Consider the following 15,487-nt stretch of genomic DNA (forward strand, 5'->3'; position numbering starts at 1 on the left):
AACATTTGTTCGTGCAGAGGCACGTGTGGCGTAGGTCAGGGCAGAAGCCACCGCTAACCATCCTCCAGGACACTTCACACGTGCTGTGACAATATGGCTCTTCCTCATTTATACCATAAAGATCTGTTTAACAAAGTTTTCCCTCCGTTTGACCCCTCCAGCTGTGTGAAGTGTGTGTGTGTGTGTGTGTGTGTGTGTGTGTGTGCTTGTGTGCCTCAACGGCCCCCGACCTGCAACAACCTGCAGAGTGTATGGATTGCATAATAATCCGGGGTGTTGGTGTGCGGGTGTAGAGGGGGACAAAGCATGCGTTATTGGCACGCGTTGCAGATATGAAACCCCCTACAGGGTCATTGCATCGCGCTCCTGCTTCTCTGCAGTCGGTCTCGGTGACCCCTGAACCCATGTGACCTCTCACCCTAACCTCATGCTATCCATCGACGTGTTGACCCTCCTGCTGAGGTGGTGTGTGCGTGCTATCGTAGCACTTGCAGCTAAAAAGATACATTTTTCTAAAAAAAAAGAGACGATTTTTGTCATCCTGTTGTAAGTTTCAAACCATTTTTTGTGTGGCTACAATGATTTCTTTCCTAATGTATGACCTGTGTGTGTGTGTGTGTGTGTGTGTGTTGCATGCTTGCATACAGGTGCCAACCCCCTGCAGACCAATGGTTTGGGACACACAGCCCGGGCCTATGCTAAAGAGGGAGAAGCGAGCAAAGTACTGCAGGAGTTTGAGGGGAAGGTATGACGCACTCACACAGGCATCGAGCTGTTCATTTTAATTCTCCCGTACAAGCTGCGCAGGATGAGCAGGCGATTAGTACATCGTTAGTTTCCATGCGCACAAATGTTTTGATAGCGTAGCCGTTGTGCGTGTGTGAATGATTGTGTGTGTGTGAATGACTCGGCACTATTCCCTCAGTAGACATCTGCGTGATTGACTCGCCTTCATGCACACAGACACACTCTCCTCAGGAGGTCCGTGTCAGTCTGCTGACTGAGTGACGGGTGCTATTGAGTGGTGGAGTGGTGGAAGCTGCTCGAGGTTAACTGGGGTTAAAAACGTGCTGAAGAAAAGTTGGATTATACATCGACTTTGTATTCATATTGTTATATGTGACTAGATGTGACGCACAAACTTCGAGCAGTCAAATGCTCTCTGTACACTAAAATAAATCAGTTCTTCTTTGTGACTTTGTGTAAATTGGGAACTGAGGGTGATCTTGAGGCCGGAGTTTGAACTGAATGATGAGCGCGGCGACTCCTCACTGCTCCGCTCTTGGTGTTTCACAGGTCCATAGTAGTGGAGGTGGGATCAGCTGTTTTCCTAAATAAAACTTGAGTTACCCGTGGTTATCTAGCGGCTTGACAGCAGGCCAGAGCTAAGCAAGATGGAGAGAGAGAATAAACAGGCTGCCTCCACTGCAGGGTGAAAACCTGGAGTCTGAGAGGACAAAGAGCAGAGGATGGATGAGTCATGGGGCGGCTGCAAGAAAGAAACTTAAAATAAAACGTGGAAAGAAAGAGAGGGGGGGGGGGGGGTTGCGATCAAATCAGCAGAAAAGAGTAAATGTGTGTCGGAGAAATGAAGGCAAAGACGGATAGAGAGGTAGAGAGTGTTAAAGAGGAGGCGGTTGGGAGTAGTAGAGAGACTGAAAAACACCACGACCCTTTTGTTGGGAGAAAGATAAAGAGGAGTAAACTCGTCAATGTCCTCGCTGTTTTTCTTTTTCTCCCCCTTTGATTGTTCATGTGCTTCCCTTCTCTTTCTGATTCATTGGCTGTCTCCTGCTTTCCTGCATGTTCTTCACCTCCATCTAGTTCCAGGAGGTGCAGGCTCGGCGGGAGGCGGAGGAGAGGCGGAGGTTCCCCCTGGAGAGGAGGCTGAAGGAGCACATCATCGGACAGGAGGGGGCCATCAATACTGTGGCCTCAGGTAAACACACACACACACACACAGGAAGCATTACACATGCAGCTAATACACAATGGACATGAATACACACACAGCCTTGTCTCCACGCTGCTTTTCTTTCTTTCTTTCCAGCATGTTCCTGTTTTGCACTCTCCTCCTTTTCCTCTCTTTTGCAGTCCTCCCCTCCCTCCCACAGTAGGCGGGTTCAGACAGACCGGCGGAGGCTGTAATTGGTTAATTGTGATGAATGAGCTGTCTGTCAGGCATACACAGGTGCTGTGTGCATATGTGTGTGTGTGTGTGTGTGTGTGTGACAGCTGAAGAGGCCAGGCTTGGAGCCGCCAGTTAACACGATTACAGAGAGAGGAGACATACTACAGACCTCCTCCCCCCTCTCTTTTCTCTCCCCTTTTTTGGCCCCCCCCTCTCTGTCTCTCATCCCTTTTCTCTCCTCAATGTCTCCCTCCATCTCTCGCTCTCTCTTTACCCCTCGATCTTCATCACACCCACTCTTTCTCCTTCTCCTTTCCTACTTCCTACTCTGTGGCCTTCTGCATCTTTCCATCGTCGTTCCTTCATTTTGCGCCGTCCACCTCGACACACGGCGTCGGGGACGGACAGGCGGAAGGTGAAGTGATCGAGACCGGAAGAGAGAAACGAATGGAGGCAATGGGCGACTAAAAAGAGACGGGAGAGCTGATGGGAGGAGATGGCAGAGAAGTGGCTGAGGAGCAGAAAGCTCGGAGCATTGAAAGAAAGACAAAGAGAGCGAGTGCAATGCATGGAGGATGAGTTAGAGCACAATAACACAGCAGACAGTAAAGAGCTGATATTACACCAGGCATCCATGGAGGCCATGTATTGATCCGCAGATGTGTGTGTGTGTGTGTGTGTTCAGAAAGGGTTCTGCAGTGAAGGAAGAGGCTGTGTGTTATTTTTATGATCTCAAGACAGATTTGTGAAAATAATCAACTCGCTCCCAAAAGCCACAAACGGATATTATAATCTGTAATGTTTTGGTGAGAGCAACCACTGCAGAGTTTATAACCAACAGGAGAACAACTTGGATTTTTGCCTCCAGACATCATGACCAAAAAAAGAACTATACAATAACTACAAATACAAACTATAGATGTCCAAGACGCCAAGTACAAATGGTGATGCCGCTCGAGCGTTTCGTGTCAGCGTGGGTTTAGCTGGGAGTCAGTGAAGGAAGTGGGAATCGTGGGACTTGTGGTCTTTGGCAAGGTGATGAATGATTGTTGTTATCAAGGCAAATTGTCCTGAAAGCCATAGAAGACGTCGCCACAGTGATAAAGAAACAGCTTATTGATTTCTGAGAGGTATTACAGTGAATATATCACACACACACACACACACACACACACACACACACACACACACACTGAAAGCGAGCAAGAGAACATGTGGGACAGAGGATCCATCTGCAAAGATATTTTCAAAAAGACACGTTATCTACTGTCCATGTTTAGTGCAAAGACGAGCGGAGCAGGAACGAGTCCGAGAGGGGAAGTAGAGACGAGGAGATGAGGAGATGGACCAGGAGAGAGCGGAAGGCATATACTGGCGATAAGGAGACAACAAATGAGAACCGATAAAGAGAGAGCTGCACATGACCACATGATGTAATCGCAGAAGCATCACATGCAATCAAATATTTCACTACAAATCAGGAGTTCTTCAAATGAAAATATAGGGAAGTATGACAGCACTGTTACTTTCTCATTATATTTCCTTCAAAGCAAAAATGCCATGAAAAAATGTTCCTTACAATGAAAAAATGGAGAAATAAAATATTTAGTTGACGACATAAATCAGAAAAAAAGAGAATCATTTTTTCTTTCTTGATACATCAGTTACAGGAACGATTAATCGTCGATGTTGATGATCACATTTATATCTGCCCGCCGTTGATTACTAAACTAATGATTCAACGTGAGCTAGCTACATTTATACAGTCTTCATATCTACAGTTGTGTATTTTGCTGAGCAGAATTTTAGAGAAGAAAATAGCTTTGTTTTTTTGTTTTTTCATATTTTGCATTCGGTGTGTTGTCATGACTCCAAAACGGCTGTTTCCACCCGAACTCCTCATGACGAACAGCTGGCCTGCAGCAAGATACACAACCACACACCAAGTACCAACACACACACACTCACACACACACACACAGGAAGGAGGTTAGATTGATCCAGGTTTAGCTCTCAGGGCTAAGAGTTATTGAGGAGAATCATCCCTCTATAATCATGTTAGAGCCAACCAGACCTGCCCAATGCACACTGCTCTGTGTGTGTGTGTGTGTGTGTGTGTGTGTGTGTGTGTGTGTGTGTGTGTGTGTGTGTGTGTGTGTGTGTGTGTGTGTGTGTGTGTGTGTGTGTGTGTGTGTGTGTGTGTGTGTGTGTGTGTGTGAGAGAGAGAGAGAGAGAGAAAGCTTTCCTTTCATTTGTTTTGTGTCTCCTTCCTTTCCTTGTTGTTGTCGTCAGGGTCCTCTGAGAAATGTCAATGTGCCCTTCTGTCAAAGTCGGTCTCAATCAGCTAAAACACAAACAGAAGGTTACGCCGTCATTCACACAGCCGCAGATAAAGCAGACGGAGCTTTGGAGCCCCTCTTGTCACTATTCATCTCTGTGTCCATCTCTGACACACTCGTTTGTTTCTCTGTCTCCTTATCTCCATCACTCCTCTCTCTTTCCCCTCTTTATCTCCTTCTACATCCTCCTCTTTCCTCTCCTTATCTTCCTCCCTCTCTACCGCATCGTCTCTCTGCCTCCCTCATTCTGCCGCTGCTCGTCTTCTCCGGCCGAGCGTCTGTTTCTTTCATGATTATCAGCTATTAGTAGCCCGTTTAACACTCAGATCTGGTGTCTGTCGTGAGGTGTTCCAGCTTCACTGCATCACGCGCAGACATGTTGGTAGAAGATGCTCCGACAGGAAACATACTGAAGCTTTCACTGTTGCACGACTGAAATTAAAGTTTGGGTTCCTCCGTGTTCTCTTTAGCAACTCGGCCACAGTGATCTCCAGCCACTTATTGACATCTCTCAGCTGCATTATTTAAGCTTGAGGTCACCAACTGTGCTGCTAACTATAATGTATTTAAGCGGAGAACTCTTGTGTCTTTGGGGACAGTTGGCCAGAAGCTGTGAAGGCAATGACGAGTTGAGAAGAACACTTTGCAGGTGAATAACAAATGGTCGTAAAATGAAGGACAAGCCTGCCCAGCCCTTCGGTGCTTTTGTTCTCACTCGTGATTCAAACAGACGGGGTTTTAAGATGTGACGGACGAGCAGGACCAATGTTTCAACTGCTTAAATTTACGATCCAGAGGTGAAGTCGCCAATTAGAAGCTCAAGACAGACCTGGTGTGCGCGGCTGCATGTTTTGTGTTGACCTGAGGCGGCAGTATCACAGTTTAACGTTGGACATTGTAGTTATTAATTGCAGACTTATATTCAAGTTTCTCTCTACGAAATTCATCTATTGCCTCCACACGGCTCTCAACATGGCGACAGCTGAGCCGGCGGCTAGAAGCTAACGGTGCTAACAGTGCTAACGACTGCGTTCTCTTCTCAGATAGACATTTCTCCTCCTTGCATTACAAACTGTTGTTTCCTGCTATAAATAAATATGAATGCTCTGAATGTCAAATGAGCACCTTTAATGAATTAACAATACCATTAATAACTGCATGAATCATTTGGCTCCTATGGTTCATGTTTAATGAAAATGAGCATTGCTTTGATGTGGTTCGGGGCCGATCTATGTTCCAGGAGGTCTCGAGGTGGATGGGCAGCTCTCAAAGGTGTCGTCTTAATATAACGGTTTAAATGCGAACTTACCTGAACGACACAATCAGGATACAGCCACCCATTTTATATACCTGCTCATCGATTTGGGGGCCTCTCAGCTCCTGAAGGTGGAGCACATGGTGACACTGTGAACAGAGGGCCAGTCTATCTCAAGGCTAACGCCGAGCAAACAATGACAGACATAGCTGTGAGCGATTTACAGTTTCCAGTTCATCTGAAATGGATGTCAGCTGGAAGAAAAGCCACAGCGACAACTCCACACATTAAGGCCCCGGCCTGCCAGTGGATTCAAACTCAGGGCTTCGCTAAGCCACTAAATAACCAAAAAAACACCGTTTGTCAAACCCCTGCTCATCTATGGCTTTTGGCCCCGGCCTCAGATGAGTTTGTGCTCATGTCTGAGTCTTCGTCGAGTGGCTGAAACCACGGGCCAAATACACTCTTTGCTTCCCCACCGATCCACCTCATCATCTCGTCTTTGTGCATGTGTGTGAGTATGGTTGCTGGGGTGATGGCAGGGTTGGGTAGGCACTCCTCTTTAAGCAAGCGTGTGTGTGTGTGCGTGCGCGTGTGTGTGTGTGTGTGAGGCTGCGATCCATGCTAAACTGATTTCGCCATGGCCGCGCCAGGGAGGCTAACACAATTACTGCTGGCTAATGGCCCCACTGACTGAGGGGGGAAGAGAGGCAGCGTGGGTAGCTTTCTGGAGGTCTCTCATCTTGCTCTCTTGCTCTGTTTTCTCTCTTCTGTCTTCTCCCTCTCCACCAAATGTCTTGACCCTTTTCTCATCCCTGCTCTCTCGCTCTTTTGTCATAGTTTCTGGGATACCCGTCGCCCTCGGGTCAACTCGGTTCAGACGGGTGAAGCTTAGAATACTCTGTGCAAAAGCAAAGTCAACAAATGCAAATGGTCCTCCTTTTTCTTTCTTTCTGTAGCCATCAGGAGGAAGGAGAACGGTTGGTACGACGAAGAGCATCCTCTCGTGTTCCTCTTCCTCGGCTCGTCAGGAATCGGTAAATCACACCAAACACTTCCCCGCTCTCATTTGATCTCATGAAAGAAAGGCAAAACAAACAAAGAACACCTCTTCAGTGTCTTGGAAGTATCTGCCAGAATAAACAGAACACTTGAGTACGTTTCTGAAGCTTGTTGAACTCATGCGGAGTGTATTTTCCTCCTGCCGGTCTGCTGATTTCAAAAGAAACAGAATATGCAAGACAACAAAAGCACGTGTGACACTGTCAAACGTCAACACAAACTGGGGAAACTACTGTAAGCAGTCAGTGAAGGAGTTTCCCTCCAAGGTGTCGTTATTTACCGTCTGCAGTAAAAGAAGACTTTAAACCAGCATTTTGACTGTTTCGCACATCTACCTATTGACTTTATTAATCGCAAGTGTCTTGATTTTGTTAAGATTTTAATTCAAACTTAAAAAGACGGGCTGTATTTCAGTAAATAAAGACCAACATCTGAGAGAATATGGTTTTAGTTTGACTTGATCTAGCTGGTGTGTTATTCCCACAGCTAGCACAGCAAGAGGCTGGCAGGCTCACGTTACTGTTTGCAAGTTAGCTGGTCGAGTACGCTAAACAACCTCAGTCAGCTGTTTTCTTTTAGGGATACTTTGCCGATTTCAACCAGCTTTGTATCATTCGTAGTATCTGCAAATGAACAATGCTGTTACAGTGAACAGGCAAGTTTGTGGGTGAAAATTGTTTTGATTTGATTGGAAAAGAATGAGATGATTAATTCTATTACGGGTCTGTGGTTACATGCCGTTTCTATGAGCAGTTATTAACAACAGCTTCTGCAAACATTTTAGATGTCGCAACCTGTCTGACTCTGGAACAGCTCTGCAGTGTCACCTTAGTCCCGCCCACAAAGGCGCTGATTGGCTTGCTTGTTTCTCAATCAATTTCCCTTAAGGGGATCATAAAGATAATCATCCATCAGTCTCCAACCAGGGAAAGTACAGTCGATCATCTGAAATCACTGACATCATTTGTGACGTGGGCGGCAATTGTGAGGTCATGAACCCGGCTAGTATCTGGTGTTTAGTAAGCAGTAGTGTGTAAGTGAATACACAGTAATACACGACACACAACATCTATAAAGATGTTCAGAGACAAACAGTCTGTGTACAGCACGCCAGTTAAGACGATACACAGTTATGAAAGCAGATCGTTATGCGTAGAAGTTTAGAACTAAGGTGTGTGTGTGTGTGTGTGTGTGTGTGTGTGTGTGTGTGTGTGTGTGTGTGTGTGTGTGTGTGTGTGTGTGTGTGTGTGTGTGTGTGTGTGTGTGTGTGTGTGTGTGTAGGTGAGACTCAGGACCAATCAAATTCAAACCAATCATTTTTTTAATTGATCAGTATTGGCTTTATAAAGCGACATCTATTTCTAATCCGTAGTTTATTGCAGCTCATAGAGCTCTGGGTGCACCAGCTGTCAAAAACGGCTCATTGCACTTTCAAACACCGGAGGAAACCTTTTGCTGGCGCACGGCGTCGAGAGCGAACAAATCTCAGACCAACACTACGGCGGTTTCAATTAAAGATACACACTGGGGACGCCGGGGATGAATTGAGACTGTCCAAATTCTGTCTGGACCTTTTCTGCTGCAACAGATCCACACCGACACTCCTCCGTCTCAAAAGAAGTGAATTGTTTTTAGTCGTTTTAAGGAGGGAATGTGTGCATTGTGTAAGAAAAGATGATCTCAAACAGCAGCAAGACGAAGAAGTATGTGTGTGTGTTGGTGAAGGAAGGAGGCAGACGGAGGGATATTAAGGGCCAGATAGATGGCTGAAAAAGAGGGAGATGGTGAGATGACAGGCCAGAGAGATGGATGAAGGAGAGACGGTGTTCATATTCTCTGCTGCCTTCAGCGACAAACCGTGGCCATGAGACATCAATATTAAACACAGCAACAAGACACACACACACACACACACGATCATCATACTCATACGCATACCAAACACAAGACATCAATATCCTATATGAGCATTTATATGCAGAATATTTTAGCGGCAAATGTAATGTGTGCTTCTGGAGAGCAGGAGATGATTGAAAGCTTTGCAGGCGGAGACGCTGGGATTTAGGCCGGCACTTAGAGGAGGAGAGAGATCGTCTTCCCGTCTGAAATGAAGAAGCTTGTTTTCCCTAAAATCTCTGCATTCCAAAAAAGCAGTGACTGTTGTTTGTACATATATATTGGGGGTGTAACGGTACGCGTATTCGTATTGAACCGTTCGGTACGAGGCTCACGGTTCGGTACGCATGACGAACCGAATACGTTTGAATAAAAATATATATATATATATATTATTTTTTAAAAACCTTTATTTAACCAGGTAGTCCCATTGAGATTAAAAATCTCTTTTGCAAGATGTAACTAACAATACTACATAACATTAAGGAGCAGTTTTTGTTTTTTATGCTTATGTGTTGCTAAGAAGACACCCCAGAAGATGGGTCACTCAGGTATAGTTCCATCATTGTTCAAAGTCAAAGAATAACTTCATAATGTTAGTTGTAATGAATAAATCTATTTTAAAATCAAGTACATTTCTCTGGCATTTATACCGAACCCAACCGTGAATTTTGTGAACCGTTACACCTCTAATATATATGTGTATATATATATATATATATATATATATGTGTATATATATATATATATATATATATATATATATATATGTGTGTGTATATGTATATGTAAATGGGAATAACTAAACCATGTCTCTGTTCTGGTTGATGGCGGGTGACACAGGAAAGACAGAGTTGGCCAAACAGGTGGCTCGCTACATGCACAAGGACATGAAGAAGGTATGTTATGAAGCGTCTCACACACACACACACACACACACACACCAGTGTCAAAAGGTCTTTAATATCGCGCTACTTCCCGCCTTGAAGAAATGAGGCGGAGATACACACTTGATACGGCAGCGTGTTGTCTTTAACCCATCGTGTGATTGCAGGGTTTCATCCGTATGGACATGTCCGAGTTCCAGGAAAAACACGAGGTGAGACACGTTTCACCTGCTCCACATTACACCAGCGTGAAGTCAGGAGGTAGTTAAAGTGTTTGATTGTTTCTAATGACTGACTCACACATACTGTGTGGAGTGTGTGGCTCTAAGAGCGGTTCATTCATTTCAAAAGAGAGTGTTACAGTCGCATCACTCTGCTGCAGATGAATGGTGCTGATGCATTGGATTAATTCTGTTTATGTACACACAATGGACACATAAACCCAGATGAATGCCGTTTTTACCCGATTATGTGACGCTTTGGTGATGAATACATTTCATCAGTGACTCAGATTCATGTTGCGATGCTCATGAACAGTTCACCTCGGTATGTTCATCCAGGTGTTACTTTTTAAAGGATTTCAGCCTTTGAGGTTAAGTGTGGTCCTGGCTAAATACTCTTTTTGTTACATTGTTCAATTATTTCGTGCACCCGCTCTCCCTCATCTCTCAGGTGGCGAAGTTCATTGGCTCCCCGCCGGGATACGTGGGACATGAGGAAGGGGGTCAGCTGACCAAGCTGTTGAAGGCGTGTCCCAACGCCGTTGTCCTGTTTGACGAAGTGGACAAGGCCCACCCTGATGTTCTCACTATCATGCTGCAGCTCTTTGATGAGGTGTGTAGACAGACACAGACACGGACGAGACATTTGCAAATGTAACATCGATGAACGGATCTGTCGTTGCCCTCAGGGTCGTCTCACAGACGGTAAGGGGAAGACCATCGAATGCAAAGACGCCATCTTCATCATGACGTCTAACATTGCAAGTGACGAAATCGCCCAGCACGCACTGCAGCTCCGCGAGGAAGCCGAGGTGGTCAGCCGCAGAAAGCTGGCCGACAACCTCGGTGAGAGAAGCAACACTAACGCACACGCACTTAACAAATGCAAACTCCCATGATGCACAGCAGCCTTGCATTCGTACGTACATCATACGCTACATCATGCCATGAGTTCCCACGTTCGTAACCCGATAAAACCCATTCTGACACTGTCATTTTCATCCATTTTTTATCAGTTGCTGAAGTTTAAAATCAGCGTGATGACATGATGATGACGTGCGGTCAAACAATTTTGTTTGTCAGATCATTTCAACTTAAAGTCGGGACTATTTGGATCAACAATTTAGCAAACATGTTCACACAAAGTGTAATGATTTGGTGCGACACCGTGAAGACATATAGAGCCATCAGGTGACTATAAAGGTAACACTGAAATGAATGTTGTGCTTTTCCCCAGAGGAAGTACAGAAAGGTGATGACGTCAAAATCTCCCGACAGTTTAAAGACTCTGTGATTCGACCGATCCTGAAGGTAACTCCGTGACACGAACACACGCAGATAAAAACGCACCTTGTTTTTGCTGCGATTTGTGAGAAATGTTGCCGTTTAACTATTTGTTCCTCTACAGCGGTGTACTGTAATTGGCCTGGGAGGCTTCGGTTGTCATTGTTGATTCTTTGGTTCCTCTCCAGGCTCATTATCGGAGGGACGAGTTTCTGGGTCGGATCAATGAGATTGTGTACTTCCTGCCGTTCTGTCACTCAGAGCTCCTACAGCTGGTCACCAAAGAGCTCAACTTCTGGGCCAAGAAGGTGCGTAGCAACGTGCAGAGAGGTCTTCACAGCACACTACATTTTAGGGTTTGGGCGACATTGAAATTCCCCTTCTGACGATATTGCCTCAAGAAAAACAACGATATACAAAATTACTGTCCAAAAACAAGCTGAAGAGAGAGAGGCTGGATACGCATATTTTTTTGATACAACAATGCGGTGAAGCATAAAAACAGCAAGAAACAAAAGAGAAAGACTGTATATAGCACAAAATAGGCATTGCTTCATTGAAAATCGTTCCGTCATCGTGGCCAAACCGTATCGTGTTGACCGATAATCTCGTCATGCCGCCCAAGCCCACTTCATTTATATCACATAAATCCAGTGGGGCTGGAGGCCCCGCCCACTTCAGCCTCTGAGCTGTGCAGGAACACACGCAGATCAATATTATGTGCCGCTACTGCTCACTATAATGTGATTACAGTATTTAACATGTGGAGCCTTCATCAATATTTAATTATTGATATTACATCTGGTGTCCTGACAGCCAGCATGGACCCTGCAGGCAGCTCATAGGGACCTGACTCTCGTGTGTGTGTGTGTGTGTGTGTGTGTGTGTGTGTGTGTGTGTGTGTGTGTGTGTGTGTGTGTGTGTGTGTGTGTGTGTGTGTGTGTGTGTGTGTGTGTGTGTGTGCGTGCGTGCGCGTGTGTTTTTTTGTTTCTGTTATCTTTAATTTTTTAAGTGTTCACGTCTCATAATAACTGGTCTCTGTCTGAATGTGGCAGCGGAGCTATAAGCAGAAATCTCATTATTGCAGAATCCTCATGAGCCATTTGTTTGTCACTCACTTATATTAAATAAATGAAATGTTTAGCGCCTTTAATATTTGTAATGTTGCATTATTAGCGGTTATGTCTCTGGGGCAAAACACGGCACCTTATTTATTGAATGGAGTGTTAACATCAGTAGCTAAATGAGCCGCTCTGATCGCTACTATCGACTGGTGTTTGATTAAAACGCATTAAGGGCTTGTTGATTGCCGCTGGCAGACATGCTGCTTGACAGTATCTCCTCTCTGCCTCTGATTTCTTTGTCCTTCTCCGGCATCCACTCTTCCTGATTTGACTGTTTATGATGCTCTTATCTACTGAAGGCCAACATCAGCACACTTAACCTCTCCTCTTCCCTGTCATTAGGCCAAGCAGCGCCATGGCATAAACCTTCAGTGGGAGCGCCCGGTTCTGGACCTGTTGGCGGGCGGGTATAACATGCACTACGGAGCACGCTCCATCAAACATGAGGTATGCAGGTGCTCAAGATCAGCAATAATAGACCATTCATTTAGGACTGTAATATGAATAAAGTAACAAACTATTACAAATGCAATGTAGGAAAAGAAAGGGAAATCATGTCAGACTTCGCAGTAGGCAAACCTGTCAGTACGCTGGTTTGAATCCTCACCACTGACCTCGTCACCGATTCCCTCAGGTTGAGCGGCGCGTCGTCAACCAGTTGGCGGCGGCATACGAGCAGGAGCTGCTGCCCAAAGGCTGCACCCTGCGTCTGTCCGTCCAATCGCAGGACCAGGAGGAGCGGAGCGCGCCCAGTCTGCGCCTCGAGGTGGTGGGAGAGGACAGCTCATCAAGAACGCTGGACATCCGTCCACCGCTCAGCCCTGAACACTAACACGACACAGAAACACAAGAGAGATGTGTATGCACACGTGTACACTCTCATCACACACGCACACACACAATATCATCATCATCCTCATCTTAGTGTCAGGAGGAAGGGTGGTTCTTGATGGATGTTACCAATAAAAGTACCTCTGATGAAACACATCACTGCCTCTCTGTTTCAGGACACACGTGCAGTAATTACAAGCCAACTTTTCCGCAATATCCAGTACAGTCTCTGCCAACAGCGTGTGCTGTAAACAGCATATCAAGTCAGCCTACTTGACCGTTAACGTTACGACAGACTCTCGTATCAGCTGGGACTGATATGAGCGGTGCACACAGTCTCAAGAGTAGAGTAGGTAAATGTGTTGCATGTTGATTGGCGCCGTGCAGCTTCACGAACAAACATCTCATCGTCGGTGGAATGCCGCCATCGCGTTCGCTGAAACAAGAGATTAGCATCGTTACGTTTGTAGTCGCCTACTGTCGGTCAACTTAGCTGTGACGTGGTGGTGAAGTTAATGTCCGCTTTATAGTGTAGAACACTGACAACAGAGAGATTATTTAATATTTATTAAAGATATATATTGTGAACAGTGGTATATCCGACAGTGAGAGGATGAATGGCAGTTTTGTCGACAGGAGGTCAAATGGGGAAATCGTTTGATGGATATTGCTTGGAGGATGTTAACGAGTAGCTCAACTTAAACCTCTTAAATACTGAGAAAGTTATTTGGTTTAAGAACTACGATGTTTTGCCAAAGTTGGACAAATAACAGCCACTTTGAGTTTGTCCGTTTGCGGTGAAGAAGAGGGAAGTATTGATGACCAAAGATAGTTCGACGTTGTCTGATTGTTGCCTGTGTTCACTTTAATGCACATTTCACTCACCAGCAGAGCTTCACGGATGCATGTTAGCAAACACAACCTGCGTATTCATCTCATTTCAGTAAAGAATGTGTAAGTGGAGAAATACCAAACGTATCGCAGCCCATTTGAATGATGGGTAATAAACCTGCCTTGTGAATTGTCTCTGTTGATGTAAAAAGTAAGTCTCGTCCGTCACGACTGTGTTCTCTGGTGCTGTAAGGTCGAGTAAATTAAGTCTTAGAGGAATAACACTCAAAGTGTTGTTTCATAAATGTTTAAACAGCATGTTGACGAGGCGCCAAATGTAATCGAGCTACAGTTTTAATTCTTGTATCCCAACCGCCACCGTGTAAATAAAGTCATCACAACAAAAAGGGAATTCCTCTGTTTTTTGTTCTGTTTGTGTCGCTCAACAACATGACAGGGGAATTTCCTTGGAATTCTGCTCTGTGTGGGGGTCTGTGTCGGACACTGGGAGGGAATGTGGCGCGCTAAATGCTACAGAAATGTAGAACAGATCGCTCTCACACACACACACACACACACGCACCCTGCAGGAATGTCTTCCCTATAGGGAGGAATTAGCATTCAGGAAAAAGACACATTGACTCTTACTGTGCGCCTCCTGGACCCCCCCAACAACACTCACACGTTTAGCCGGTTTTACACACATCTGCAGAGTCACAGCTGTCATTCCCTGTTGATTTGCATTATTAACATCATCTTCTGTGGGTTTGAAATATCGGTCAGCCAATTAGTCAGCACAAAATGAAAAGCCAACCATTTTGGTGATCAATTAATCATTAATTTTCAAGCAAAAATTGCCAAATATTTGCTGTTTCCAGCTTATTGACTCTTGTTTTTCTGTTGTTGTAAATTAAACATCTTTGTGTTTTCAACTGTTGCTGCTCTTCAAATGCAATTTGAAAATGTCGTTTTGGGCTTTGTCAACAATGGGCACTTTAAAATATTTTCTGATATTTCAGTATCTAAATGATTAATCGGAAAGACAATCGTTGAATCAATAAGGAAAATAATCGTCAGTTGCACCCCCGGTTTTCTTCCAATAAAACGTTTTAGAAGTTCTGCTTCATTAATTCTCCTCCATCAGTGTAGTTTTGATGATGTAAATCAATAACGGATGTTGGCTCAGCAGTGCAGTGCATTACAGTTTGAGGCTCGGTCCTCAAAAGCTCTGATCGTCTGTTGTACTTCCCGGGAACTGAGAAGAGAGGAAAGTATTTTCTATATCCATCTGCCAACCACTCTGAATCTGAGCTTACTTTGTGGTTGTATTAATTGTAAATTGTACTGTAAACAAATTGTCAAATACTCTTAAAATGTCATCCGCATTTTGTGAAGCTGATCAAAGGAGCAACACAGCAGACGTTTTCAAAAGTGGGACTCTTGAAGTGGCTGCATCTAGATGCAGTCGATCAGGTTTTTCTTTGATACCGCAATACTTTCTTTCCCCGTCTCTCTTATACCCTCAAACACATCTGCACTTTATGGTTTTAGGAAGTCAAGCTGGCGTGTGTGTGCGTGTGTGTATCCATTTACCCTCCCCGAGGAGGAAGACAAGAATAAGAGGAG

At 44.9% G+C, this 15,487-nt stretch overlaps 1 protein-coding gene across 1 annotated transcript in view; it reads left to right on the forward strand.

Annotated features, from left to right (window-relative positions):
* The window catches only part of clpb (ClpB family mitochondrial disaggregase), a 29,184-nt gene extending 14,934 nt beyond the window's left edge, over nt 1-14,250 (forward strand). Inside the window, exons 6-16 of the mRNA XM_079271354.1 lie at nt 648-745; nt 1,825-1,939; nt 6,685-6,762; nt 9,527-9,582; nt 9,738-9,782; nt 10,243-10,404; nt 10,481-10,637; nt 11,029-11,102; nt 11,264-11,383; nt 12,542-12,646; nt 12,834-14,250. Coding sequence (XP_079127480.1) covers nt 648-745; nt 1,825-1,939; nt 6,685-6,762; nt 9,527-9,582; nt 9,738-9,782; nt 10,243-10,404; nt 10,481-10,637; nt 11,029-11,102; nt 11,264-11,383; nt 12,542-12,646; nt 12,834-13,031 — 1,208 coding nt within the window. The 3' untranslated portion in view covers nt 13,032-14,250. The remainder of the gene's footprint in view (nt 1-647; nt 746-1,824; nt 1,940-6,684; nt 6,763-9,526; nt 9,583-9,737; nt 9,783-10,242; nt 10,405-10,480; nt 10,638-11,028; nt 11,103-11,263; nt 11,384-12,541; nt 12,647-12,833) is intronic.
* The last annotated feature ends 1,237 nt before the right edge of the window (nt 14,251-15,487 follow it).

This window comes from Melanostigma gelatinosum (genome assembly GCF_949748355.1).
Source record: "Melanostigma gelatinosum genome assembly, chromosome: 7".
In the NCBI taxonomy this organism is placed as follows: Eukaryota; Metazoa; Chordata; class Actinopteri; order Perciformes; family Zoarcidae; genus Melanostigma; species Melanostigma gelatinosum.